This window comes from Cnephaeus nilssonii, assembly GCF_951640355.1.
Source record: "Cnephaeus nilssonii genome assembly, chromosome: 5".
NCBI lineage: Eukaryota > Metazoa > Chordata > Mammalia > Chiroptera > Vespertilionidae > Cnephaeus > Cnephaeus nilssonii.
Genome location: NC_137076.1, coordinates 27,321,513 through 27,348,326, shown reverse-complemented (window position 1 = coordinate 27,348,326; position 26,814 = coordinate 27,321,513). Strand labels below are relative to the sequence as shown.

At 49.6% G+C, this 26,814-nt stretch overlaps 1 protein-coding gene across 5 annotated transcripts in view; it reads left to right on the top strand.

The window, feature by feature from the left end:
• VAV1 (vav guanine nucleotide exchange factor 1) overlaps window positions 1-24,021 on the top strand; it is a 61,918-nt gene extending 37,897 nt beyond the window's left edge. For 4 of the 5 annotated variants that reach the window (XM_079770148.1, XM_079770147.1, XM_079770146.1 and 1 more), the window contains 21 exons: window positions 577-645; window positions 856-959; window positions 1,515-1,614; window positions 2,042-2,137; window positions 2,388-2,456; window positions 2,944-3,030; window positions 3,133-3,218; window positions 3,626-3,758; window positions 4,064-4,173; window positions 4,883-4,984; window positions 5,224-5,321; window positions 5,405-5,427; window positions 5,612-5,657; window positions 7,239-7,375; window positions 7,723-7,788; window positions 9,273-9,304; window positions 14,501-14,617; window positions 17,343-17,430; window positions 19,313-19,427; window positions 20,708-20,859; window positions 22,292-24,021. In XM_079770148.1, the coding sequence (XP_079626274.1) occupies window positions 577-645; window positions 856-959; window positions 1,515-1,614; window positions 2,042-2,137; window positions 2,388-2,456; window positions 2,944-3,030; window positions 3,133-3,218; window positions 3,626-3,758; window positions 4,064-4,173; window positions 4,883-4,984; window positions 5,224-5,321; window positions 5,405-5,427; window positions 5,612-5,657; window positions 7,239-7,375; window positions 7,723-7,788; window positions 9,273-9,304; window positions 14,501-14,617; window positions 17,343-17,430; window positions 19,313-19,427; window positions 20,708-20,859; window positions 22,292-22,345 (1,884 nt within the window). In that variant the 3' untranslated portion in view covers window positions 22,346-24,021. The remainder of the gene's footprint in view (window positions 1-576; window positions 646-855; window positions 960-1,514; window positions 1,615-2,041; window positions 2,138-2,387; window positions 2,457-2,943; window positions 3,031-3,132; window positions 3,219-3,625; window positions 3,759-4,063; window positions 4,174-4,882; window positions 4,985-5,223; window positions 5,322-5,404; window positions 5,428-5,611; window positions 5,658-7,238; window positions 7,376-7,722; window positions 7,789-9,272; window positions 9,305-14,500; window positions 14,618-17,342; window positions 17,431-19,312; window positions 19,428-20,707; window positions 20,860-22,291) is intronic. The other variant, XM_079770145.1, reaches the window with a different exon arrangement.
• Window positions 24,022-26,814: the final 2,793 nt, after the last annotated feature.

The window sequence follows — 26,814 nt, the reverse complement described above, 5'->3', positions numbered from 1 at the left end:
CTGTTCACTGGCTTAGGTATATACCCAAGGTTGTGCAACCATCGCCACTATTTAATTTGAGAACATTTTCATCATCCCCCAAAGAAACCCCATACTCCTTATCCATCCCCCCTAGGTCCCCTGGCAACCAGTAGTCTACTTTCTGTCTCTTAGAATTTGCCTATTTTGGCTATTGCCTGTAAATGGGATCACACGATTTGTGGCCTCTTGCGTCTGGCTTCTCTCGCTGAGCATCATGTGTTCAAGGTCCATCCACGTTGTAGTGAGCGTCAGTCCTTCACTCCTTCTCATGGCTGAGTGATATTCCAGTGTGTGGGTGGACCACGTTTTGTTACCCACTGATGGACACTCGGGTGGTTCCCACTTGCAGCTGTTGTGGGTAACTGCGTGAACGGTCACGTCCATGTTTGCTTGTGCACATTCTCCATCTCTGTCTCTCTTTTTCTGCCTGCCTTTGTCTCCTTGTCTCTGTCTGTCTCTCTCCTCTCTCCATCTCTGTCTCCCTGTCCCTGCCTCTCTGGGACGGGGCTGGGGGAAGGGTCCCACCTCCCCCATCCCTCTCTCCCCTCCCTGCAGCACTTCATGAAGCCCCTGCAGCGGTTCCTCAAACCTGAAGACATAGAGATCATCTTCATCAACATCGAGGTAAGCCGGCCTGCCCCCAGCCCTCCCCCCCATCTTGCTCACCTGGTGTCTGATCCCCCCTCCGGGGCTGCTGTCAGCCGGGAGCCGTCTGCTGGCCCCATCTGTCCCTGGAGTGTGGGGTTTGGGAGCTGGACAACACAGAGGGCGAGTGGATGACCCTTCTCCTGAGCCCCAGGCTTCTGCCTGGCCCTCACCCCTCCCTCTGACTAGGACCTGCTTCGTGTGCACACGCACTTCCTGAAGGAGATGAAGGAAGCCCTGGCCACCACGAGCGCACCTACCCTCTACCAGGTCTTCATCAAATACAAGGAGAGGTGAGGCCAGCTGGGACCCTGAAGGTCACCCTGCCCTGCCCAGGCCGGGTCTGAGGGACTTTGCCCTTAGAGACCGCCGGACAGGGAGGGTTTCTCTTTCTTTGCTCCTGGGCAAGGGGCTGCCCATCTCTGGTTTAACCTCTGGCTTTGCCTTTGGCGAGCTGTGTGTGGTTCTGGGAAGCCACTTAACGTCTCTGTGCTTCTGCCTCCGTGTCTGTAAAGTCTGTGGTACAGGACTGAGTCAACGATGCCTGAAGTGCGTAGCACAGGGCCTGGCACACGTATGTGCTCAATAAGTTTATTAAGTAAATGAACATTGAGCAGAGATGATTTGCCCAGTGCTAAGAGCTTCTTGTGCGTTATCTCGTTTAATGTTATCATAACCCCATATGGGAAATGCCACTGTTATGCCCATTTTATAGGCGGGGAGACGGAGGCTCAGCATCACCCAGCTGGGAAGAGGTGGGCCGGGTGGGACTGACGCCCAGAGCTGCCTGACCTTGGTGCCGGCCACCGTCACCTGTCTGGCCGCTGCTACCTGCCCTCTTCCCGCAGGTTCCTCATCTATGGCCGCTACTGCAGCCAGGTGGAGTCGGCCAGCAAGCACCTGGACCGCGTGGCCAGCGCCCGGGAGGATGTGCAAATGAAGCTGGAGGTCGGGGCCGGGCCCCAATGGGGGGCTCTCCCACTCCTTCACGGGGCAGCAGGGAGGACACGGAGTTGGAGATGGCAGAACTCTGACTCCAAACTGAACCCCAGCCCTGGGCTGAGCCCCAATCCTGGCTGTGCACCAAGTCTAGGCTGAGCTCCGATCCTGGACTAGCCCCAACCTGAGCCCGTGTGGGGAAGCACAGAGAGGGCAGGGGTGGTGCCCCGTGCATCCTGCCTCTTTGCACAGTGGGGACCCTCCAGACCTGTCCCTCCACTTCTCTCCAGCCCCACTCAGCTGGCGGGTCCTGGTCCTCCACCCCATGACATTCTTCCTTCCGTATTTCCTCAGGGGAGGTAGGATGCTTCTCGCTCTAGAAAAATCCACACCTGCCTCCACCTCATCTTGCTTACCTGGTTCTCTGATCCCCCAGGAATGTTCTCAGCGAGCAAACAATGGGAGGTTCACCTTGCGGGACCTGCTGATGGTGCCAATGCAGCGAGTGCTCAAGTACCACCTCCTTCTCCAGGTGCACAGTTGGGGACCTCCTAGGTCCCAGGATTTATGGGCTTGGCATCTCTACCTCCCTGTGCCATAGGAGTGGGGGTGGGGCTGGCTTCTGGAGGCTGGACTCTAGGACCCTCTGGGAGGGTCAGTGGGGCCATGCCCGGCCTCCTGACAGCAGGAGGAGGGAGGAGGAGCTGGGGGGCCAGGCTGGTTTGGAAGGCCTGGGAGGAGAGGACAGGCCCAGGTGATGTCTGCCTCTGTGGGCCATGCAGGAGCTGGTGAAACACACGCAGGACGCAATGGAGAAGGAGAACCTGCGGCTGGCCCTGGATGCAATGAGGGTGAGTGGTCACACACAGGGGTGTCAGTCACACACATTCAGGACAGCGCGGCGCAACGCCACCCAGACACAGTCACATCCGTGGGCAACACCCCCCGCCCCCACCACCACAGGGCCACATGCCTCTATGATAGGTTATTCACAGCGTCCTCCTGAGGACACGGACATGCTGTGGACACTGTCTTTCTTTTAAATATATTTTTATTGATTTCAGAGAGGACAGGAGAGGGAGAGATAGAACATCAATGATGAAAAATCATTGATTGGCTGCCTTCTGCATGCCCCTCACTGGGCATGTGCCCTGACCGAGAATCCAACCATCCAACTGTGACCTGCGGGTTCATAGGTCAATGCTGAACCACACTGGACAGGCTGGACACTGATTTTAAGACGCTTGCTGGCCCCGATGGGGGCTGACCCCTATCCCTGGCCAGTTAGGGGTTTGGGCTGGGTGGGGGTGCTCAGACTCACACCTGGCTAACCCCCAGGACCTGGCGCAGTGCGTGAATGAGGTCAAGCGGGACAATGAGACGCTGCGGCAGATCACCAACTTCCAGCTGTCTATTGAGAACCTGGTGAGGGGATGAGGCTGGGAGGGCCAGGGGCGTGGCCACATAGGGAGGGACTTTGGTCTCCTCCTTGGTGGCCCCTTGCCGGATTCCTTGCCTGCTGCCTAGGACCAGTCTCTGGCCCACTATGGCCGGCCCAAGATCGATGGGGAACTCAAGATCACCTCCGTGGAGCGCCGCTCCAAGACAGACAGGTGGGTGGGGCCTGGGTGGGGGCGGGCCCAGGTTCTTAGGTCAGTAGGTGGGGGGAGTTAACACATCTGGGTGGAGCTTTGGCATGGGCGGAGCCAGGTTTCTAAGTAGGCATGTGGGTAGGACCACCTGGACCAGCGGGTGGAATCTAGATGGACAAGGTGAAGACAGCATAGTTGTGTGGAGCCGAGACCATCAGATGGTAGGGCCAGCAGGGAACACATGGGTGAGGTCAAGATGGGCAGGTGGGCGGGGCCAAGTTGGCCACAAAGAGAAGGGCAGGAGTCCTAGGATGGTAGGACCTAGATGGACAGCGGGGTGGACCTGGAGGGTGGAAGGAACCGAGCAGAGAGCTGGTCGGGGCTGTTGGGAGAAGCCCGGCAGAAGCACCTGACCCAGCTGCTCCCAGGTACGCCTTCCTGCTCGACAAAGCCCTGCTCATCTGTAAGCGCCGAGGGGACTCCTACGACCTCAAGGACTTTGTGAACCTGCATAGCTTCCAGGTTCGAGATGACTCTTCGGGAGAGCGTGACAACAAGAAGGTGGGGTTCTGAGGCCAGAACTGGGGACCCCATTGCTGGGAAGCACCCATGCTTGAGACACTCCTCTTGGCCTTTGCAATGCCCGTGAGCGTTTGTCTCAGACGTGTGTGTGTGTTTGGGAGGAGGGGGTCAGATTTATGGATGTGTCCTGGGCATCCCTTTACTATGGTAAAGGCATGTTCTCCTGGGGGCGGAGAGGCAGGTACTGGCCCCACTGTTTTCTCCTTACAGGCGTAGGGTTGATGGGCATGTGGCCCCGCCCTCTGCAGGGTGGGTACTTCATTCTGAACCCTGCTTCCCTGCAGTGGACTCACATGTTTCTCCTGATCGAGGACCAAGGTGCTCAGGGCTATGAGCTGTTCTTCAAGACACGAGAACTGAAGAAGAAGTGGATGGAACAGTTCGAGATGGCCATGTGAGCCCCCTCCTCCTCCGTCTTTATATCCTCAGAGGACTCACAGGTGCAGGGGCTGAGAGGCGATTCTGTGGTCTAGTCTCACATCTTTGACATTCTGTGGGACTACTCTGAACCTCAGTTTCATCATCTGGGAAATGGGAGGGACAGGCTGAAGGCTGTCTGCTTCCCCAGAATGCCAAGGTTCTGTGCAAGCTTTAGTTACCAGCCTAGAACTTTTTCCTCCTCTTCCTCCTTTTTCTTTTTTTTTTTTGGTTCTTCCCCTTGAAGTGAAATTCACATAACCCAAATTGAACCAATTTAAAATGTACAATTCAGTGGCATTTAGTGCATCACATTCTTGTGCAACCATGACCTCTAATTCCAAAACATTTCCATCCCCACCCCCCAAAGGAGACCCTGCACCCGTGAAGTTACTCCCCACTTTCCCCTCCAGCCCCTGGCAACCACCAGTCTGCTTTCTGTCTCCTCCCATGTTCATAACAGCACTGGGCCAAAGTGTTCACAGTGGCTAAAAGATGCCAACAACCCAAATGTCCATCAGAAGATGAATGGCTACACACAATTCAATATGTCCATGCAGTGGGATGGTATTCAGCCATAAAAACTAAGGAAGTACTGACACATCCAAGTGGCAGCATGCATGAACACTTTCTTCTTTTAATGGCTGAACACTATTCCATCGTCTGGAACTGTCCCCCCTCTCTAGCTCCAACATCTACCCTGAGAATGCCACAGCCAACGGGCATGACTTCCAGATGTTCTCCTTCGAGGAGACCACGTCCTGCAAGGCTTGCCAGATGCTGCTGAGGTGGGAGTCTGAGAGGATGGGCCTGGGTCCTGGGCTTGGTCAGCACGTCCGCTTTAAAGGGGCTCCTCCAGCCATCACTCCCCTGGGTTGGGAGGGAGGTGGGAGGCTCTCCTTTGATCTTAAGCTTCTCCATCTCTCTCCTGCTCTAAAGAGTACCCAACCCTTCATGTTAATGGTCAATGACTGGCTGTGTTCATCAACATCACTGACTCTCCTTTATCTCGTCTCCTGCATGCCAGAGGCACCTTCTATCAGGGCTACCGTTGTCATCGGTGCCGGGCACCTGCACACAAAGAGTGTCTGGGGAGGGTGCCTCCCTGTGGCCGCCATGGGCAAGGTACCAGTGGGAGACAGGGCAGGGGTGGGCTTGGTTCTGCGTGGGGGTGTTTCCCATCCTAACCTTTATTTTCCCTCCCATAGATTTCGCTGGAACTATGAAAAAGGTAAGACTGCATACTTTTTGTGTGTGCCTGGAAATACTGGGGGGAGGGGGGGCGGGTAATGGCAGGAGGCCCCGGGAGACCCCAGCAGTGGGCATGGCCCTTTTCTGGGTGCTCAGATAGGGGCTGAGGAGTCCCCAGGCTGGGCTCAGGTAGCCACGCTGGTTTTCCTGGTCTCTCCCTCCAGGATAGGCTACATCGCCGGGCACAGGACAAAAAGAAGAATGAGCTGGGTGAGTCAGCAGGGGGCACTGTGTATTCCAGGCAGAGGGAACAGCATGTGCAAAGGCTAGGAGGCAGGGAGGCAAAGCATTATGAAAGAAGTGAAAACAATTTTGTGTGGCTGAGAGAAATAAACGATTTGCTAATAGTCATGCAGAGTCAGAGTAAAGAATCAGATTTCATGTCTATTACTTATTTATATTGATACTAGAGGCCTGATGCATGAAGATTCGTGCAAGAATGGGCCTTCTGCCCTAACTGGTTTGGCTCAGTGGATAGAGTGTCGGCCTGTGGACTGAAGGGTCCCAGGTTCGGTTCTGGTCAAGGTCATGTACCTCGGTTGCAGGCACATCCCCAGTGGGGGGTGTGCAGGAGGCAGCTGATCAATGTTTCTCTCACATTGATGTTTCTAACTCTCTATCCCTCTCCCTTCCTCTCTGTAAAAAATCAATAAAATATATTTTAAAAAATAAAGGAATGGGCCTTCCTTCCCCTGGCTGACAGCACCGCCTTCGCTCTGGCCAGAACCGCCTTTCCGCCTTCGCATGCTGCCCAGAGGCCCAGAGCAGCTGGGGTGGTGCAGAGCACCCGTGTCCCGCCCCGCCCCCAGCTGCTTGGCGCCTATGTATGCAAATTAACCCACCATCTTTGTTGGGTTAATTTGCATACTCACTCCTGATTGGCTGGTGGATGTCGCGAAGGTACGGTGAATTAGCATGTTACTCTTTTATTAGGTAGATACCTACATGTATATATATTTCAGCTTTATTTACAGTAGTAAAAAGTTAGAAACTACCGAAATGTCCTCAATAGGAGGAAATGTATATGAGTGTGTGTATGTGTGCATATATCCAGTATGTACCCTTACTACATCTGGCTTCTTTTATTCAGCACAATGTTGGTGAGATTCATTGATGTGGTTGCTTGTAGAAGTAGCTTGTTCTTTTTCGTTGCTGTATAATATTCCACTGTATGATTATATCACACTCTATCCATTTTATTTTATTTATTTTAAAAATATATTTTTACTGATTTTGGAGAGGAAAGGAGAGGGAGAGAGATAGAGAGAAACATTAATGATGAGAGAGAATCATCGATCGGCTGCCTCTTGCAATGCCCCTACACTGGGGATCAAGCCCACAACCCAGGCATGTGCCCTGACCGGGAATCAAACCATGACCTCTAGGTTCATAGGTCGACACTCAACCACTGGCCCACACCAGCTGGGCTGTTTACCCATTTAATTGAGGACATTTGGTGCGTTGCCAGCTTTTGGCTCTTGTGGACCAAGCTGCTGGGAACATTGTTGCCTATGACTTTCGCGGACATGTGTTTTCATTTCTCTTGGGAAATGGCTGGATCGCTGGGCAGACATCTGTTTAGTGTTAGCAGAGACTGCCAAACAGCTTCCCGAAGTGGATTCCCACCAGCAATGTGGGAGAGTTCCAGGTGCCCCCATCCTGGCCACCATGTGGTCTGGTCAATCTTTTTGATGTTTGCTGCCCCGGTGGGCGGTGAGACGCCGGTTGGCGCGCCCCTGAGTGCCCAGCCCACTGTGGTACACAGATGGCAGTCTCCCTCCTCCCCTCCAGGGCTGCCCAAGATGGAGGTTTGCCAGGAGTACTACGGGATTCCTCCACCCCCGGGAGCCCTGGGACCTTTTCTACGGCTCAACCCCGGAGACATCGTGGAGCTCACCAAGGCCGAGGCTGAACAGAACTGGTGGGAGGTACAGGCTGGGGCTGTGGGAGTGATGGGGAAGGACCCGAGTGCGGGGTCATGGGTGTGGGTGACCCTGGGAAGTGGGGTTATGGCCTCACTGCACTCCGGCGGGGGAAGGCTGGTCTGGAGGAGGCGCCTGGGGAGGATGGTGTAGGTAGAGATTTCCCAGGCTGGCCGGGCCCTTCTGAGCTGGCTGTCTTCCCAGGAAGTCCATACTGCTCGGCACATCTTTGGGTCCTCAGGTCACAGGGACAGCGGCGGACGGGCAGAGCGGCCATGAAATAGAAAGATGGACACACATGCGAGCAGATGCCTATGACCTCTCTCTCCATGTTTTCCCTCCTGGCGTTTTAGGGCAGGAACACGGCTACCAATGAAGTTGGCTGGTTTCCCTGTAACAGGGTCAAGCCCTACGTGCATGTGAGTGCCTCAAGGCTGGGCGGAGCGAGGGCAGGGGAGTCCAGAGGGGGTTCTGAGAGGGCAGGCAGGCTTGGGGAGACCCCTGAGATAGGGAGGGGGCTACCCGCCATGGCAGGTCATTCTCAAACTCGAGCTTCTGCTGACCTCTGTCCCCATTGGGCACTAATTCCCCATCCCCCTCCCCCAGCCCCTGGCACCTCCCGTCTACTTTCTGTCTCTGTGGATCTGGCTCCTCCCGGGACCTCCTGTGAGTGGAATCACACGGCATCCGTCCTTTTGTGTCTGGCTTATGTCACTTAGTACGATGCATTGAAGGTCCATCCGTGCTGTGCTGTGCGCCAGGATCTCCTTCCTTTTTCAGGCTACGTCATATCCCATGGTCTGATGGGCCACATTTTGCTAATCCATTCATCCGAGGATAGACACTTGGGTTGCTTCCACCTTTTGGCGACTAGGAATAATGCAGCTGTGAACGGGGGTGTTTAACTATCTGAGTCCCAGTTTCCAGTTGTTTGAGTGTATACCCAGAAGAGCCACTGCTGTGTCTTGTGGCGATTTTATTTTTTTGAGGAACTGCTGCTGTCTGGTTTTGCATAGAGGCTGTACCTTTTTCATTCTGGCTAGTAATGCAATTAGAGTTCCATATCCTCATCAACACTTGTTTTTTTCCTTCCTTCCTTCCTTCCTTCCCTCCCTCCCTCCCTCCCTCCCTCCCTCCCTCCCTCCCTCCCTCCCTCCCTCCCTCCCTCCTTCCTTCCTTCCTTCCTTCCTTCCTTCCTTCCTTCCTTCCTTCCTTCCTTCCTCCCTCCCTTCCTTCCTTTTTCTTCCTCTTTGTCCTCTTTCTCTCATTTTCTCTCTGTCCCCCTCTTTCATTCTGTCTCTCTTATTGTCTCTGTTGAGGGTAGCCCTCCTCATGGACCAGAGGTGGTAGAAATGTGCCCCTTTACATTGATTTAGATCGGGGATTGGCACGCTTTCCCTGTAAGTAGACAGGACACATTTTCAGCTTCTCGGGTGAGACGCTGTCTATCGTGGCTGCTCCCCTCCGCCACAGTGGTGCCAGAGCAGCTCAAGAGGCTCTGTCTGTAAACGAGGAGCGTGGCCATGTTCCAATGACACCCCACCTGTGGGCCCTGGCTTAGGAATTTCATATTATCTTCATGTGCCAGGAAATAATAGTCTTTTAAAATCTTTTGTCAACCATTAAAACAAATCTAAAAACCTTTCTTAGCTTGGGGGTCCTGCTAAAACAGGTGTCTGGACAGTCCCTGGTTTGTGTGATAGGGGACCAGCCGCTCCCACTAGATTCTGGAACTGTCTTCCCAGTGGACAGTTCAGTGCTTGGTACATGATAGGCATTCAGTAAGTGACAGCGGAATGAAGGAATGAATGAATGAATGAATGAATGAATGAACGAACGAAGTGCCCTGAAGTCTGTTGCCAAGCTGGGCTCTTGGTCCTAAGTCTCGGTCTCTTGTCCCTAGGGTCCCCCTCAGGACCTGTCAGTTCATCTCTGGTGAGTAGAACCACCTTCCTTCCTTTCTTTTCTTTTCTTTTTTTTTTAATATATATATTTTTTGTATTTCAGAGAGGAAGGGAGGGAGAGAGAGAGAGAGAGAGAGAGAGAGAGAGAGAGAGAGATCAATGATGAGAGAGAATCATTGATCAGCTGCCTCCTGCACGCCCCACACTGGGGACTGAGCCCGCAACCCGGGTATGTGCCCTGACCAGGAATCGAACCGTGACCTCTGGGTTCATAGGTCAACGCTCAACCACTGAGCCACGCTAGCTGGGCCACCTTCCTTACTTTCAAGTTGGGGTCTCTCTGGGGTGGGTGCCTGAGGAGGGGCCTCAGTTACCCACTCTTTGAGCCCTGGGCATTGACGGTTGGGTCCAGCCCAGCATCGGAAGCTGCTGAGGAGAGAACAGACAAAAGAGAGCCCCAAACTTTAGGAGATTATAGTCTCCTGGCAGGAGAATGATGGTGACCATGGTAGTGGTGGTCTCCCCCCGCCCCCCTTTTTTTTGGAGCACCTACTACGTATAGAACTTTGAGGGGTGAAGGTTTACAGTGTTGCTTTTGGAATCCACTGGCCTGGGTTTAAATCCTGACTCCAACAGTTCCCAGCTGTGTGACTTTGGGCTAGTAAGTCAGCTTCTCTGTGCTTCCACTTTACTCTCTGGGAAATAGATGAATACCAATATTTACTCACAGGATTGTCATGAGGCTTCATAACTGGCACACAACAGGCACTTCATTATCTGTTGTTTTTTTATCATTAGCTATTGTCACATTTCATCGATCCTAAGTGTTCATTCATCTTCCCCCCCACACACAAATTTTAACATCTTTTACAATCAATGAGGCCTCCGTCTTTACCTTATTTTATGGGTAGTGATTTTCATTTTGTAATGGTCCATGAAAGAACGGTGCATTTTACAGTTGTTGGCATCTTAGACTTGACGTAACAGCAGTGTTGTTTTATGACCACGCGTCAGCACATTTAATTCTTGTCACAGCCCTTTGAAGTAGGTGCTATTCTTCACTCCCTTTCTGCAGAGGAGGACACGGAGGCTCAGAGAGGAGAAGTGATCTGTTCAGTGTCACACAGTGAGGAAGTGACAGAGATGGGATTCTACCCACGTCGGCCTGACTCCAGGGCCGGCCTTTCTGCCTCTTGAGAGTCGTAGTAACACAACGGGCATGTAACACCTTGTGAATGTCACATATGAGGTGCTTCCACTACATTATCGCCATCTGCCAAAAGTGTTCCTCTGCGGTGGGTGGGCTTCTCAACCTCTTTCTAGAAGAGGAAATTGGGGCTCAGAGCGGAAAAATCAGTTCCTGAGGTCACAGAGCATCTAAGGGGAAAGCCAGGGTTCTAGCTGCAGTCTCTCCAGGCTGTGCTCACTCTGCTCTCCCCTGCCAGGAAGCGGTCGCCAGGGCCGAAAATGGGGTGAGGAGAGTGAGGCACTCGCTGTGGGTGAAAAATCTAAGGGGGTCCCAAAAACTCAGGCATTGAGGGCCACAACATTTTAATGTAACATTTTAAAAAATTAAGATCAAGGCAAAAAATATCCTTGATGAGCAAGACATCAAAGTTGTAAATAAAGATAGGGTATGACAGGGCTGGGAGTAGGAAGAGGTGAATTGTGTTGAATCAGGGAAGTGAAGAATCAGACCGTGTGTTTATTTAAAATGTTGACATTTTGTTCATCATGGGTTCTTTTGCATTCATTTTTAAAATATATATCTTTTTTATTGATTTGAGAGAGAGAGAGAGAAACATCGATGTGAGAGAGAAACATCGATCAGTTGCCTCCCACACATACTCCAACTGGGGATAGAACCCACAACCTGGGCATGTGCCCTGACTGGATTCGAACTGGCAACCTTCTGGTGTACAGGATGACGCTCAACCAACTGAGCCACACTGGCCAGGGCTGCAGTCATTTTTAAAATTTACATTTATTGATTGATTTTAGAGAGAGAGAAACAATGATTTGCTGTTACACTTATGTATGCACTCATTGGTTGCTTCTTGTATGTGTCCTGACCAGGGATTGAAACCACAATCTTCGTGTATCAGGATGACACTCTAACCAATGAGATACCTGGCCAGGGCCACTTTCATTTTTTAAATTGAGGTGAAATTCACATAACATAAAGTGAACCATGTTAAGCCCTAGCCAGTTTGGCTCAGAAGATACAGCATCGACCCAGAGACTGAAGGGTCCCTGGGTCGATTCCAGTCAAAGGCACGTACCTCTGTTGCAGGCTCAATCCCCAGATCCCCAACCCTGGTTGGGGCACATGTGGGAAGCAACCCATCAATATGTCTCTCTCACATCGATGTTTCTCTCTGTCTCTCCCCACCCTTCCACTCTCTCTAAAAGTCAATGGAAAAATATCCTTGGATGAGGATTAAAAAAAATTGACCATTTTAAGTATAATTTATATTCATGTTTATATTTATATTACATATTTATAATTATACTAGTAGCCCTGCACATGAATCCATGCGCCAGTAGCTCGCCAGTAACTTGCTGCCGCCCTCCTATAGCTCTCCGCCCGCTGCCCTGCCCTCCTGTAGCTCCCTCCGCGCCCCCCCCACACCCCCTTCATAGCTTACTGCCCTGCCCCTCCTGTAGTTCTCCGCTGCCCGCTTGTAGCTTGCTGTCCCACCCTCCTGCTGATCCGTGATCTGGTTGTTACGCAGTTGGTTGTTACGCTTCACGGTGTAATGACCATTTGCATATTACATCTTTATTATATAGGATATCATCTATAATTATATATTATCTAGAATTAATACCTATTTATGTTATGTTTACATTTATAGTATACATTAATACTCATTTATATATCATCTATAATTATATGTCTGTAATTAACACTTGTTAGTCACATTTATAGCATACATATATACATATTCACATTTATATATTATCTAGTTATATATTATCTATAATTACCATATTATTTATGCTACATTTCACATTTATAGCATAAATATATTTGTATTCACATTTATATATTATTTATAATTGTATATAATCTATAATTAATATACTTATTATATATTTACACTTACAACATAAACATACCCATATTGACAATTATATTCAACTAGAGGCCCAGTGCACGAATTTGTGCACAGGTGGGGTTGGCTGGCCCACCCCAATCAGGGCCCATTGGGCCAGGCCGGCAGGGAGGAGGGGCCATGGGAAGTTGGCGGGCCAGCCCTGCCCCCAGTTGAGGGGGGGCCGAGTGTGGGAGGGGCCGTGGGTGGTTGGTGGGCTGGCCTCACCCTCTGGTCAAACTCCTGGTCGAGGGGACAATTTGCATATTAGCCTTTTATTATATAGGAAGGATGGCACTTTAGTACATTCCCAGTGATGTGTGTATATTATTTCTTTCTTGCTGAAAAACATCTTCATTACCCCCAAGAAAGCCCTGCCCCCATTAGCAGTCACCTCCCTTCCCTCCCCAGCCCCTGGCCACCACTAACCCACTTCCTGTCTCTGGATGTGCCTGCTCTGGACTTTTCACATGAATGGAATCACACACTGTGGCCTTTTGTGTGTGGCTTCTCTCACTGAGCATCATGTGTTCAAGGTTCATCCATGTGGTAACTAGTGTCAGGACTTTGCTCCTTTTTATGGCTGCTTTTGTAGTCTTCTTGAGTTTTAAAAACATTACATTAAAATATTACTTTTAAAAATTAAATTTATTGAAGTGGCCTTGGTTAATAACATTATCTAAGGTTTAAGTGTATAATTCTTTTTAAAATATATACATTTTATTGATTTCAGAGGGAAGGAGAGAGAGAGAAACATCAGTGATAAGAGAGAATCATTGATTGGCTGCCTCCTACACACCTCCACACTGGAGATTGAGCCCGAAACCCAGGCATGTGTCATGACCCGAAATCATACCATGACCTGGTTCATAGGTCAACGCTCAACCACTGAGCCATGCTGGCTGGGCTGCCTTTATGTTTTGTTGATGGTTTCCTTTGCTGTGCAGAAACTTTTTAGTTTGATATAGGCCCATTCGTTTATTTTTGCTTTTACTTCCCTTGCCTCTAAGGTGAAGTTCATAAAAGTCTCTCTGAGACCAAGGTCTATTAAGTTTAGTACCCATGTCTTCTTCTTTGTGGTTTTAATGTTTTAGGTCTTATATTTACGTCTTTAATCCATTTTAAGTTAATTTTTATGGACGGTGTCAAATAGCAATCTAGTTTCACGGCTTCCTAATTTTCCCAACACCATTTATTGAAGTGGCTTTTCTTTTCTCTGTTATATGTTTTTGACTTCTTTGGCAAAAATTAGTTGCCCAGCCGAAACCGGTTTGGCTCAGTGGATAGAGCGTCGGCCTGTGGACTGAAAGTTCCCAGGTTCGATTCCGGTCAAGGGCATCTACCTTGGTTGCGGGCACATCCCCAGTGGGAGGTGTGCAGGAGGCAAATGACTGATGTTTCTCTCTCATCGATGTTTCTAACTCTCTATCCATCTCCCTTCCTCTCTGTAAAAAAAAAATCAATAAAATATATATTTTTAAAAAAATCAGTTGCCCATATACATGTTGGTTTATTTCTGGGCTCTCTCAATCTTGTTCCACTGGTCTGTGCGTCTGTTTTTCTGCCAGTACACCGTTTGGATTATTGTAGCTGTGCAGTAGACTTTGAAGTCAGGGAGGCTGATATCTCTGGCTTTGTTCTTTTTTTCTCAGGATCGCTTTGGCTATTTGGGGTCTTTGGTGGTTCTCTACAAATCTGATAATTTTTTGTTCTATTTATTTTAAAAAATGCCATTGGGGTTTTGGTGAGGATTGCATTAAACTCAGTATATTGCTTTAAGTAATATGGCCATTTTAACTATGTTGGTGCTTCCAATCCATGAACATGGAGCATCTTTCCATTTTCTTGTGGCTTCTTCAATTTCTTTCAACAATGTGGAGTACTACTTACTATTTATCTTGATGGCTGAATTTTTTGACACCCCGCCTTCCCCTTTAAATTGCCCACTTCTGGACGCTGGCCACTGCCTCCTCCGGACTTCTTTTGGTGTCTAAGGGCGGTTGGACTTGGGCTGTCACCAACGTAAAAAAAAGTCACAAGGGTTAGGCGAAGACGTGACCCCCATATGGCCATAGTGGGGCGCAGGCATGGGGGCTGTGCAGACCTCTCTCCCTGGTGTGTCTTGGCAGGTACGCCGGCCCCATGGAGCGCGCCGGAGCAGAAAGCATCCTCACCAACCGCTCCGACGGGACCTTCTTGGTGCGGCAGAGGGTGAAGGACGCGGCCGAATTTGCCATCAGCATTAAGTAATACCTCCCTCCCTGACCCACCTCCCCTTGTGACCTGGGTGACTCGGGTGGCTGGGAGGAAGGGAATGTACAGTCACGATCGCCACCTTTTCTTTCTTTCTTCCTTTCTTTCTTTCTTTTTTTTTTGTAAGAGAACATTTATATGGCAAATTACAGAGGTAGAAAAAGTAATTCCTAGAAGAAATGGGCTTAGGAAACAAGCTATAGAGGTCAAGGGCTGCCCTTGGAGCTTGGGAGTGAGGAAGCTAATGGTCACGCGCCTGGGGCAGGGAGGGGGTGGGGAAAGAGAAGGCACCGTGTGCTCCTGGGTGGGAGAGCACCAATAGCCACCTTGTATTCAACCCCTGGGGTCCTGAGTGCGTTTAAACAAATTCATTTCCTTTAAATGACTGACAACCCACAAGAAAGAGAGATGCTTCCTGGGGAAGTTCCAAAAGGCATTGAGCACCCCCTAGGTCAGTGGTCGGCAAACTCATTAGTCAACAGAGCCAAATATCAACAGTACAACGATTGAAATTGCTTTTGAGAGCCAAATTTTTTAAACTTAAACTTCTTCTAACGCCACTTCTTCAAAATAGACTCGCCCAGGCCGAAAACCGACTTCTGCGCATGGGCCACGAAGTTTCAATCGCACTGTGTGTGCGCTCCCGCACGTGGTATTTTGTGGAAGAGCCACACTCAAGGGGCCAAAGAGCCGCATGTGGCTCGCGAGCCAGCCGCGGTTTGCCGACCACGGCCCTAGGAAGAGGCAGAGCAAGGAATCACACACAGCCTGTCTCTCTGCTTCTCTGGTTGCCGAGGGCAGCTGCTGGCTCAGGGTGACTCACTTCCTCGGAGGTTTTGTAGTTGTGTCTCGCCTGCCCCGTGGGGATCTTTTGCTGCCTGGATCTCCAGAGATTTTGCATTTGTTTCTGGGGGACCCACGAGCAGGTCCATTGTCCTTTAGGTTGATTCCTTAGTTTTCTCAGACGACACCGGCAGCTCAAGTTCAGACTCCTGGTGATGGAAACAAGAAAATGGAATGATCCTGGCTAAGACTTAAGATAGAGTGAGGGCAATAGTGTGCTGAAGGCCTGGGGGGTGGGGGAGAGGGGTGAAAGGCAGGCTGAAAGAGGTCAATGGGGGCTGCGGGGGGGGGGGGGGGAGAGACATATGTAATACTTTCAACAATAAAGATTGTTTAAAAAATAAAAATAAAAAAGATAGAGTGAGGAGGCTCATAGGGAAGGGGGGCCCCTGCAGGTCCTGTGCCTCCCTTCTCAGAGCTGCTACTAAGTTGCTAAACTGAGCTCAAGGCTGAGCCATAAACATCCTGGAACAACAACTGCATCCTGGCATTTTGATGGGACCTCCTTGTAGTTTTCACCGCCCTCCGCCCTCCGTTGCATATTTAAACTAACGAAGCTCTGGTAACTCGGCAGGGAAGAAAGAATTTCACATTGAGGATTTTGCCTTGACAGACCTTGCCTTTGTTTGTTCTCCCCTGGAACACAATTTTGGTTGATACCTGAAAAACCTGTGTCTCCAGGGCTGCAGCTTTTTGCTTAAATGAATGCCTTTTGTTCTTTATGTCAGTCTGAACCTCTCCGTGTGGTTGACACCGCAGACCTTCCTGAGGGCAGGCTGAGGTTATGAATTCGCAAGGGTGGCTTTCTGTTTGGGGGCCGAGACAGACAAGATGCTTATCATCCTGGCTGTGCTGATGGGGGGCGGTTTTCTAGCCCCCCCTCTTTTCCTGAAGGCGAAGCTCTTTGACAGTCCAGCCGTACAGGGCATGGGCGGGTCTCAGGCCAACTCTCCACCTGGAGGGACCCCGTAACTCTTCACGTGTCTCTGTGATCATCGAGACATAAGCTTCCTGGTTCCCAAGATCAGCAAATCCTTAGGGTCGCAGTTCATGCTTACTGCTTCGTCTTTAGTTTTGTCCTCATTTCTGGCATCTGGGCATTTCCCCTTTTTTTGAGAACTCAGCACTTTTCTCCTCGGCATTTCTAGGGGTTTTCTGTGTGGGAGGAGGTTTGGTTTTCTAGTTCTCCAAACTGGCCAAAGTGACCATCTCTTCCACGTCCTCGCTGCTCTGTGGCCTGCCATGTGGTTTAAGCTAGACACTGTAGGTCTCGTCCTAGCTATTGTAGACCAGGGATTTTCAACCTTCTTCATCTTGTGGCACATAAACTAATTACCCAAGTTCTGTGGCACACCAAAAAATACATATTTTTTTTTGCCCATCTTACAAAAAAAAAGTATAATTTTGATTTATTCACACTGGACGGCTGTTGTGTTGTCATTTCTAAATCTGACAATCTAATGGAAAAGAGGGCAGTGCCCCTGACGAAAGAGTCAGGTATTGCCTGTTTTAAAAACTCTTGCGTCACACGGGTTGAAAGTCACTGTTCTAGAACATTCCTTTCTTTGCAAGATCTGACTTCTCAACAACCCTGTGAGTCCAGGAAGATGACTCCTGTTATCTTAGGAAGATCTGGAGCCTTAGAGGAAGAATGGAGGCTTAGAGCAGAAAAGGCCCGAGGGAAGGAGCCGGCTGGTGCGGCAGGAGGCAGCTTCAGTCTTGGGCTGCCGTGGCGCTGCCCCCTCCCTGAAGCAGCTGAGACTGCTTTTTCCCTGGTTGGGGTATAGCCTGGGGCTGAGGCTTGGCTGAGTGTGGGCCTGGGTCCCCGGCCTCAGGGCTCCATGACCATCTCGCCCACTCTCTCACTGCCTCCAGGTACAATGTTGAGGTCAAGCACATTAAAATCATGACGGCAGAAGGACTGTACCGGATCACAGAAAAGAAGGCCTTCCGGGGGCTGGCGGTAAGGGCCGATCCTCCCCTAACTCCAGTTTTCCAGGACGAAGGCAGGGCCCTTCCTGAAGCTCTGTCTTGGGCCGACCTCCCTCTTATCCATATTCACAGGGGCCCCTCCAAGGGCGCTTTGGATCAATTGGCCTTAAATGCAACCCCCTAATGACCAATAATGATGATGGTGATGGTAATCCTATATAATAAAAGGGTAGTATGCAAGTCGACCAAATGGCAGAACAACCGGTCGCTGTGATGCGCACTGACCACCAGGGGGCCAGATACTCAATGCAGGAGCTGCCCCCTGGTGGTCAGTGTGCTCCCACAGCGGGAGCGCTGCTCAGCCACAAGCTGGGCTGACGGCTGGCAAGCGCAGTGGCAGTGGCAGGAGCACTAAGGATGTCCAACTGCCCCGTACGGGGAGCGGGCCTAAGCCGTCAGTCAGACATCCCCCGAGGGCTCCCGGACTGCGAGAGGGTGTAGGCCAGGCTGAGGGACCCCGCCCCCCCCCCAAGTGCACGAATGTCGTGCACTGGGCCTCTAGTAATAGTAATAAGTAGCAGCAGTGAGCATTGACAGAGCACTTACTGAGTGCCACACAGGTTATAGGTAGGACATCACTGAATCCCCTCAAAACTCACTCTCCAAGTTCCCATTTCACAGATGGGTGAACCTGAGAAGAGCAGGGTCCCTGTTTCTGTCGGACTTGAAGATTTAGCTCTGCCTAATCTGTTTCATGATCATCTGACTGAGCATGTGCCCTGACCAGGAATTGAACCAGAAACCTTTTGGTTCATGGAACTACGCTCAACCAACTGAGCCACTCCAGCCAGGCCAGGAGCCCTTCTTAATAGATATTTTCTTTCTCAGGGTCCACATGGGCATCTTTGGAATCTAGAACTCTAAAATGCAAACATGTCGTTTCACAGAATATCCCTTAGTTGTTTACTTATTATTAGAATCAGCTTGAGCAGTTGTGTAATAAATACTCCTAAGTGCAATACATCTAGGACTTGAATTCAGATCAGTCATATTTCAGAAGCCAGCTCTTAGCTGCTCTATTCCACTGCCTCCCCAGAGGCTGAATTCTGGATCCACACTCTTCCAGCCATGGGACCCTGGCCAAGGAACTTGGCTTCTCTGTGACTCATTTTCACCATTTATAAAACACATGGTACCATGAACATACTCCCCTCGGGATTATTAGGAGATTTGGATGATGTATGGTTGCACTCTGGCCAGCACATATTAGGTGCTTAATTATTGTTATTATAACTGAGGGGTCCCCACAGTTATTATTATTATTGTTAATAATAATAACTGTGGGGACCCCTCAGCCCAGCCTGTGCCCTCTCGCAGTCCAGGAGCCCTTGGGGAGCGGGCCTAAGCCGTCAGTCGGACATCCTTAGCGCTGCTGCGGAGGTGGGAGAGGCTCCCACCACTGCCGTGCACTCACCAGCCTGTGAGCCCAGCTTCTCGCCGAGCAGTGCTCCCTCTGTGGGAGCACACTGACCACCAGCTCCTGCGTTGAGCGTCTGCCCCGCCCCCCCCCCCCCCCCCCCCCGGTGGTCAGTGCGCATCATAACGACCAGTCGTTCTGCCATTTGGTCGATTTGCATATTAGCCTTTTATTACATAGGATTAATTATAAAAATAAGGCTCCTGGCCACCCGCATGGGGGTCCGGTTTGATTTTGGTGAGGTGGTCGTTAGATAGGTTGATTATTGTGTAAATGTGTCATGAGGCAGATGGGTTGGAGCTCATGGGGATTATTCAAGGAGTCACTTGCCAGGGAGGCCCTGCTTCATGGGAGGAGTTGGACGTGGCTCCTTCCAGGGCTGCCCCTCAGGCATGGGCCTGCTGGGATAGCATCTGTCCTGCTGCCCCCCTGCCAGGAGCTGGTGGAGTTTTACCAGCAGAACTCCCTGAAGGATTGCTTCAAGTCGCTGGACACCACCCTGCAGTTCCCTTTCAAGGAGCCCGAGAGGAGAGCCATAAGCAAACCGACAGGTAGGATGCTTCAGGCTGGGGGCCTGCAGCCCCAGCTCCTTCACATCGTGGAGAGAAAGTTGGGGGATACCATGGACATTCCTTCCCGTGGGCACGGGGAGGTCCTATCTGTGAATCAGCAGGGACCCTTCCTACTCCTGTCCGTCCCTCTGCTCTTGAGTGGTTTGTGTAGGTGGGTCGGGTTCTGTTTTTTATATTGGGGAAGATGAGGACACGAGGCACCAGCAGGTTCCTCACCTGTTCCTTTTAAGCCTATATTTTTGTAATAATACCAAGGATTTACTAGTATCTACAGCCTTCTCCGACAACAAGGCAACTCCTTTAGTGCACTTTACCTTCCCCTTTCCTTTGCATCTCTTACCCACGGGATTTGTTGAAATTATCTGGAATGTTGGATATAGTTTTCTATAATTTAAAATAATTATGGCATATGTTTATGAATCCTTTCATAACAATTGAATTGAACTTGTAAAAACAGAATCAAGAATTACTTAGACCCTATATTTCTTGCTTCCTATGTTTTTCTTTTTCTTTTTTTAAAATTTCTTATTTTGATTCAAATTTTGTTTTCCTGACATACATTCTGAAGTATGTTTTTCAGAAAAGTCACATGGGTTGTGTGGTGTCTGAATTTTTTATGTCCAAAATGTTTTTTAAAGATATTTAAAAAGTAACTATCATTAAACTATTTTATGTCTGAAAAAGCAAAACAACAGAAGAGGACTCCAAGACAAAAATTGTTTCTGTTCACATCACTAAATCGACTAAATGTTTCTATCAGCCTGCACGTTACTAATTTGTACTGGCATAGATAGGGATGTCCAATCTTATCATATTTGCAGAAATACTACAAATTAACTACAGTATCACTTACATTGTACTGTGAAAAGTTCTCTGTGTCTTTTACCCCCCTGCTTATCTTTCTCCCATTTCCTCTTTTCTGACTCTCGGTCCTTCTTAAAATAATTAATATTTAATAGCTTAAAATGATTTTTCCCACATCATTTCTCTGTTTCCTTTACTATAAATATATACGAACCATCTTAAAAATTATTATGGTATTATTTTCTACATTTGGACGCCGGTTGGGCTGCAAGGATGATTTTGGGAGTACAGCTGTGTCCCCTCGGAGCACGGGGCACCCAGCCCTGTACAGTGAGGCATTGAAGGACCCTTCATCCTAGTGTTACCCTCTTGAGAGCATTATCCTCCCACTGCGCCTGGATGGTGGGCGGGTGTCTGCCCGCGGCTTCTTACCACGTCTGCTCTCCCCTCCACAGCAGGAAGCACCAAGTATTTTGGCACAGCCAAAGTCCGCTACGACTTCTGCGCCAGGGACCGCTCAGAGCTGAACCTCAAGGAGGGTGACATTGTCAAGATCCTTAACAAGAAGGGGCAACAAGGCTGGTGGCGAGGGGAGATCTACGGCCGGGTGAGTCAGGGCGGAGCTTGGCATCTCAGGCATCCTGGCCACAGTGAAGCTGTGCTGGAACTAGGGGCTGGAGCAGCTGGGGCGTGGCTCATGGGAGGCCTTACCTGGTTAAGGGGAGCGAGGGACATAGAGGTTTCATTCATTGATGCAACTTGCATGTAGTACTTATTGAACACCTACTACGTGCCAGTCCTGCTGAGTGCCGGGGAGACGAAAAGGAGCACAGTGCAATCACTGCCCTCATGAAACTCACAGTCTAGTGAAGAGGACAAAGCTGTAGTCAAGGAGTGACAATGCGGAATGGCCAACATTGTGGTGGGGACTCGCAGGGCAGCGTGAAAGCCCTAAGGGGCGCAGGTCAGGACAGCTTATAGGCGGCCAAGCTGACCGCTGAGGGTTTTTTGTCTCTTGTTCACTGTAGTATCACCAGTGCCTGGAACAGGGCCTGGCACACAGTAGGTGCTCAATAAAATATTGAGTGCATGAAGAGGCAGAGCTGGGATTAACCACTTTTTCCTTTCGTACTTTTTCGCCTGCCTGAATTCAGACTGTCAGGAGGGTACCTCGAGATTTCTCACAAAAGTTTGTTTCTGCCTGGTGTTTTTTAATTTTTGTTTTGAACCCCTAACCTCTAGAGTGCTGCCTCACTTGTAACGGTTTCTCAGAAATAATTGTTGAATAAAGACAAAGAATGGGTTAGGAGCTTATGTTCTACTGAGGGGAAGCATGTGAAAAAGTGACCTGGAATATTGCTTAGGTGTGAAGAGTTTAGTTAAAGACCATGAAGGGTAAGGTTAGTCTGCAGTAGAAGACAAGTGGGGTTTGAGAGAGCCTTTTGGGGTGTTTGGGAAGGTCTAAGCTGTAAAGCATGTATCCATCGACCCTGGCATCCATCCATCATTCCATCCATGCATGCATCCACCCACCCATCCATCCACGCAACCATGCATCCTTTCAACAAATATTCTTTAAGTTTATACTGAGTGCCAGGAACGCGTCTAGGCTCTTGGCACTCAGTGGTGAATAAGACACAAGAATCTCTGCCTCATGGAGTGTATATTGTGGTGTTTGTGTGTGGCCGGGGGCGGGGGGGGGCGGGGGGGGGGAGGAGACAGGTAACAAGTCCATAAAACAGTCACTAGATGGAGGTAAGTGCTGTGGAGAAACTACAGTGGGAAAAGGGATGAATGTTGGGGTGAGTGGGGGTTGCAGTTTTAAACAGGAAGTCCTTACTGGTAAGGTACTGTGTGAGTAGAGGACGGTAGGAGGTGGGGGTGGTCGGCTGTGTGTGTGTCTGAGGGGGTGTTTTCTGGGGAGGGAGGTATGGCCGGTGCAAAGGCCCCGAGGTGGGAGGAAACCTGCCCGCTGTGTCGAGGAGCCGCGGGAGGAATGGTGCACAGGTGGTCCTGACCCCTTCCTCGTCTCTTTCCAGATTGGCTGGTTCCCCTCTAACTATGTGGAGGAGGATTACTCCGAGTACTGCTAGCTCTGGCACCCGGGCAGGAGGACGAGACGAGACGCTGCAGGCTGCGTGGCCTGGGGCTGTGACAGGTCCCAGCGGACGGAGACTCCGAGATGGACTATGAGGGTCTGTGTCCAGTTGACAGGGCTTCTGGGGTGATGCCCAGCCACGGTTAATTTATAACACACTGATTTCCCCTGGGGCTCCTTGGGCAGGTGGGGCTCAAGGCAACCGCTTTGAATAAAATGATGAATGGAGGGACTGGTGTTGTTCAGGGGCCCTGGGAGGGGAAGAAGGGGAAGGGATGCTGGGCACAGACAGACGCACCCACTGAACCCTGCCTTCCAGCCTTACCACCCTTCTCTGCCATTTAAAATAAGACCTGAAGGCCCTGGCTGGTTTGGCTCAGTGGATAGAGAGTCGGCCTGCGGACCAGAGGGTCCCAGGTTCGATTCCGGTCAAGGGCACATGCCTGGGTTGTGGGCTCGGTCCAACGTGCAAGAGGCAGCCAATCAATGATGTTTCTATCTCTCTCTTCCTCTTGCTTCCTCTCTGAAATAATATATATATATATATATATATATAAAAGACCTGAAGAAGGAAATGGACCCCCAGGTAGCAGGAAAGCATTTGAACTCACAGACTCTGGATCACAAAGCGTCACCCGCGTTTGCTTTCTCTACAACGGAACTCGGTTGCTAGTTGGAGCCCCTCTGTTGCTGCTGGGCAGTCAACACTTCGTCCCAGTTGAGTCTGGGTCTCCTTAGTCAGTTCTCCCCAAGGTCATGTTGACATCCCAGGGGCTGTGGCCCTGGGGTGTTGGGGAGACCACTGGGACCTGGTGCCGATCGCCTGTCACCCTGCCACCTGCTGAGAGGTCGTGGCTTCTGCCTCACCTGTGGTTCCTCTGTGGCTTCCACCTCCCTCTCAGGCTGTTTTTCCTTGAAGGTTGGGTGGAACGACTCTACCCCCGGGGTTGCCCTGGGGTGGTCATTTGCAACCTTTTTCCTTCTCCAAAGCATCCTGGTGGGGATGATACATAATATGGTCACTGTCTTAGACTGGACTTTTCCAGAGGCAGAGCCTCGACAAGGATTGGGGTTTTTTTTTGTTTCACATACAGATATCCAATTTTCCAGCACGATTTGTTGAAAAAGACAATGCCTTTGTACCTTGGTTGAGAATCGATTGGCCGTATATGCGTGGGTCTATTTCTGGACTTTCTATTCTGTCCCATCGATCTGTGTCTACTCTTTCACCATTACCACTCTGTCTCGATTACTGTGGCTTGAGAGCAGGTCTTGGAATCCGATAATAAAAGCCCGAGATCTCTCGGTTGGAGAATTTGTTGCCATCTGGAGTAGCTGGCAATGAGGCACAGTTCAGCTGGTGAGCCCAGCGGGTCCTGGCTCCTTGATATTTAATCGTTGGCTCATAAGTCATGTCCACTTGCATTTTATCAGAGGTAGCAAGAAAAAGCCAGCGGACACTCTCAGTATTCTGCTATATCACTGAGCTCGTTACATGCATTGCTTCGTCTCCGGGTTACTGCAGGGGACAGACTTTCTGCCAACACGGTGTCCCTTCCTTCCCGTCCCCAGCAACGTTTTTCTGAAGACCTCACTGACCTCCTCCTCGGAGCTCCCGGGAGGTCTCAGATGTGTGGTTGGAGCTTAGTCTCTTGTGTGGTTGTAGTCATGTGGAGCTGGAGCCGGGGCAGCTGAGTGCTGACCCGGCCTCTCTCTCTCTCTCTCTCTCTCTCTCTCTCTCTCTCTCTCTCAGCCCAGGGCCCCTCCCTGAGGCTCTGCATAGGCTAGCGGGGGGTTGCTCACAGCATGTTGGTATCAGGGACGCCAGGCTGCCTGTATGGAAGCTGCAGGCTTTCAGGTGTGGCCCAGCTCACAAGGAAGAAACTGCACCATCTCTTTTTTTAAAATTAATCCTCACCCGAGAATATTTTTCCATTGATTTTCAGAGAGAGCGGGAGGGAGGGAGGGAGGGAGCGGGGTCATTATTTAATGCATTTCCTCATTTTGTCCTTGAGACTTCGTCAAAGTCAGTGGGATGCTGGAGGTAGCTCACAGTGGTTATGAAAGCTGACGGTGAAATTTTCAGGAGTTCTGCCTGCTGGTTGTTACACACAGCAGTGATTTTGAATTTTATATAATCTCATCCTGGAATAGGTTGAATTGCAAACAGGTAATAAAGGCATCACGCTCATCACTTGCTAGTTCTTTTGTACATTTTGCGGTTATTTATGTCCTTGTGGTTAGCCTGTTGCCTCTGCCTGGCGGAACTGCTATCTGATGGTGTGGCACTGCCACTCTCCCCCGCTCCTCGCTCAGCAGCGTTAGGTCCGATGGTTCTTCCTCAGCTTTTCCCTCATGACCACAACACGGCTGTTGCAGCTCCTCAAGTTATTAACCACGTCTGTGTTCCAGGCAGGAGGCAGGGAACAGAGTCTGCCCCAGAAATCTCCAGCCGGTTATGAACTCTCACTTCCCTACAGCAACCACTTTTAACTCTCTTAATGGCCTCTTTCCCCTCTGAATTATCTATATTTTATTCAATAAAATATTTATTTAGGCCCTGGCCGGTTTGGCTCAGTGGACAGAGCGTCAGCCTGTGGACCAAAGGGTCCCAGGTTCGATTCCGGTGAAGGGCCCGTACCTGGGTTGCAGGCTCCTCCCCGGCCCCGGCCCTGGTCAGGACTCGTGCAGGAGGCAACCAATCAATGTGTTTCTCTCACATCGATGTTTCCCTCTGTCTTTCCCTCTCTCTTCCACTCTCTCTGAAAAAGCAATGGAGGATATCCTTGGGTGAGAATTTAAAAAAATAAAAAATTGGTTATTTCTATCCCTCCCCCCCCCCCATTCATATATCTATTGTCTCTCAAGGATGGAAGGTAAAGATTTATCTTTCTCTAGTCCTCCCCTCACCTACTCCACATGCTACACACATACAAACTCCCTTATTTCATATTCGAAGTATAGTTTTGGCCCTGCTTAATTTTTGAAATATATTTTAACTTCAATATTTTAAAAACACTGAACCAACAAAATTACCTTTATCAGGTGATCAAGGTCAATATAACAGTGATAAGTCATGTTGATAGCATGTACCCTGGATGCAATGTGATGAAAATGGCACTTTACGTAAAAAATAAGGAGAGTTTGAGGAATTGTCACAACCAAGAGGAGCCTAAGGGGTCAGGACAATCAAATGTAATGGGGATTTCCCAGAACAGAAGACGACTTCGGGTAAAACTAAGGAAATCTAAATAAACTATAGACTTTACTTGATGATGATGTCTCAGGATTGGTCTGTTCATTGTAACAAATTTGCCATATTAATGTAAGATGTTAGTGAGAGGAGAATCTGGATATTGGTACATGGGAACTCTCTAAACTATATGATCAAATTTCCTGTAAATCTAGGACTTTTCTAAAAAGAAGTCTATTAAAATATTGAATTACTAGCCAATGTTTATATTATAATGATTATTTATATTGTTCACAAAGTAGACCTTGTGTACTAAGACTACAACATTTTAAAAAATATATTTTTATTGATTTCAAAGAGGAAGGGGGAGAGAGAAACACCAATGATGAGAGAGAATCATTGATCAGCTGCCTCCTGCACACCCCCTACTGGGGATCGAGCCTGCAACCCGGGCAGGTGCCCTGACCAGGAATCGAACCGTGACCTCCTGGTTCATAGGTCAATGCTCAACCACTGAGCCACGCTGGCCAGGCAAGCCGACAACATTTTGTTTTTCTCAGAGTTAGCAGTTGCCTGTGTTCTGTTCACATAAATCTCTCAAACACTTGGAATAATTCATCAGCTGAATTTATTTTTCAGCTCCACGCACCACTCCTTGTCCTCTTCAACCCCGCTCAGTCAGTTCCCTGACAAAATTAGTAAGGGTGCTGTGGCTTCAGAAACAGCTTAGTCAGTAAAATAAGAAAAAATAAGTTTAAAGAAAAATATCAAATAAACAATAATACGGCTGGAACTAAGTTTGAGAAACTTCTATTCCCTTTGCTCCATTCTCCTTATTTTTATTGCTCAGAATTATACTTTTTGTTTGGACTCTTTCCTTATGGCCGTGGGACCTATGACCTGTGAGTGCTGGAGTGGTAAAACATGGGAGCCCCAATCCATCTCCCAGCCCCAGACACCTGACAGTGTCAGTCCATCAACTGGATATTAGGAATCAAACACCTTGGAATTCAAGCAGGAAGTGTGTCATTTAAGGAAGAGTATTGCATTCCCAGTCTCGCCTTACTACAGCCTTTCCTGGCTCAGCCTATGTGATTGGCATCCAGAGCCTACTAATAAAAGAAGCTGTGTACATCATTTTCCCATTGTTCCAGGTATCTCCCTTTGTAAGAAACTATTCCCAAATGCAGTGGCTGAATACAACAGCCATTATATTCTACTAGAGGCCCGGTGCACAAAATTCGTGCACTGGGGGGCGGGTGTCCCTCAGC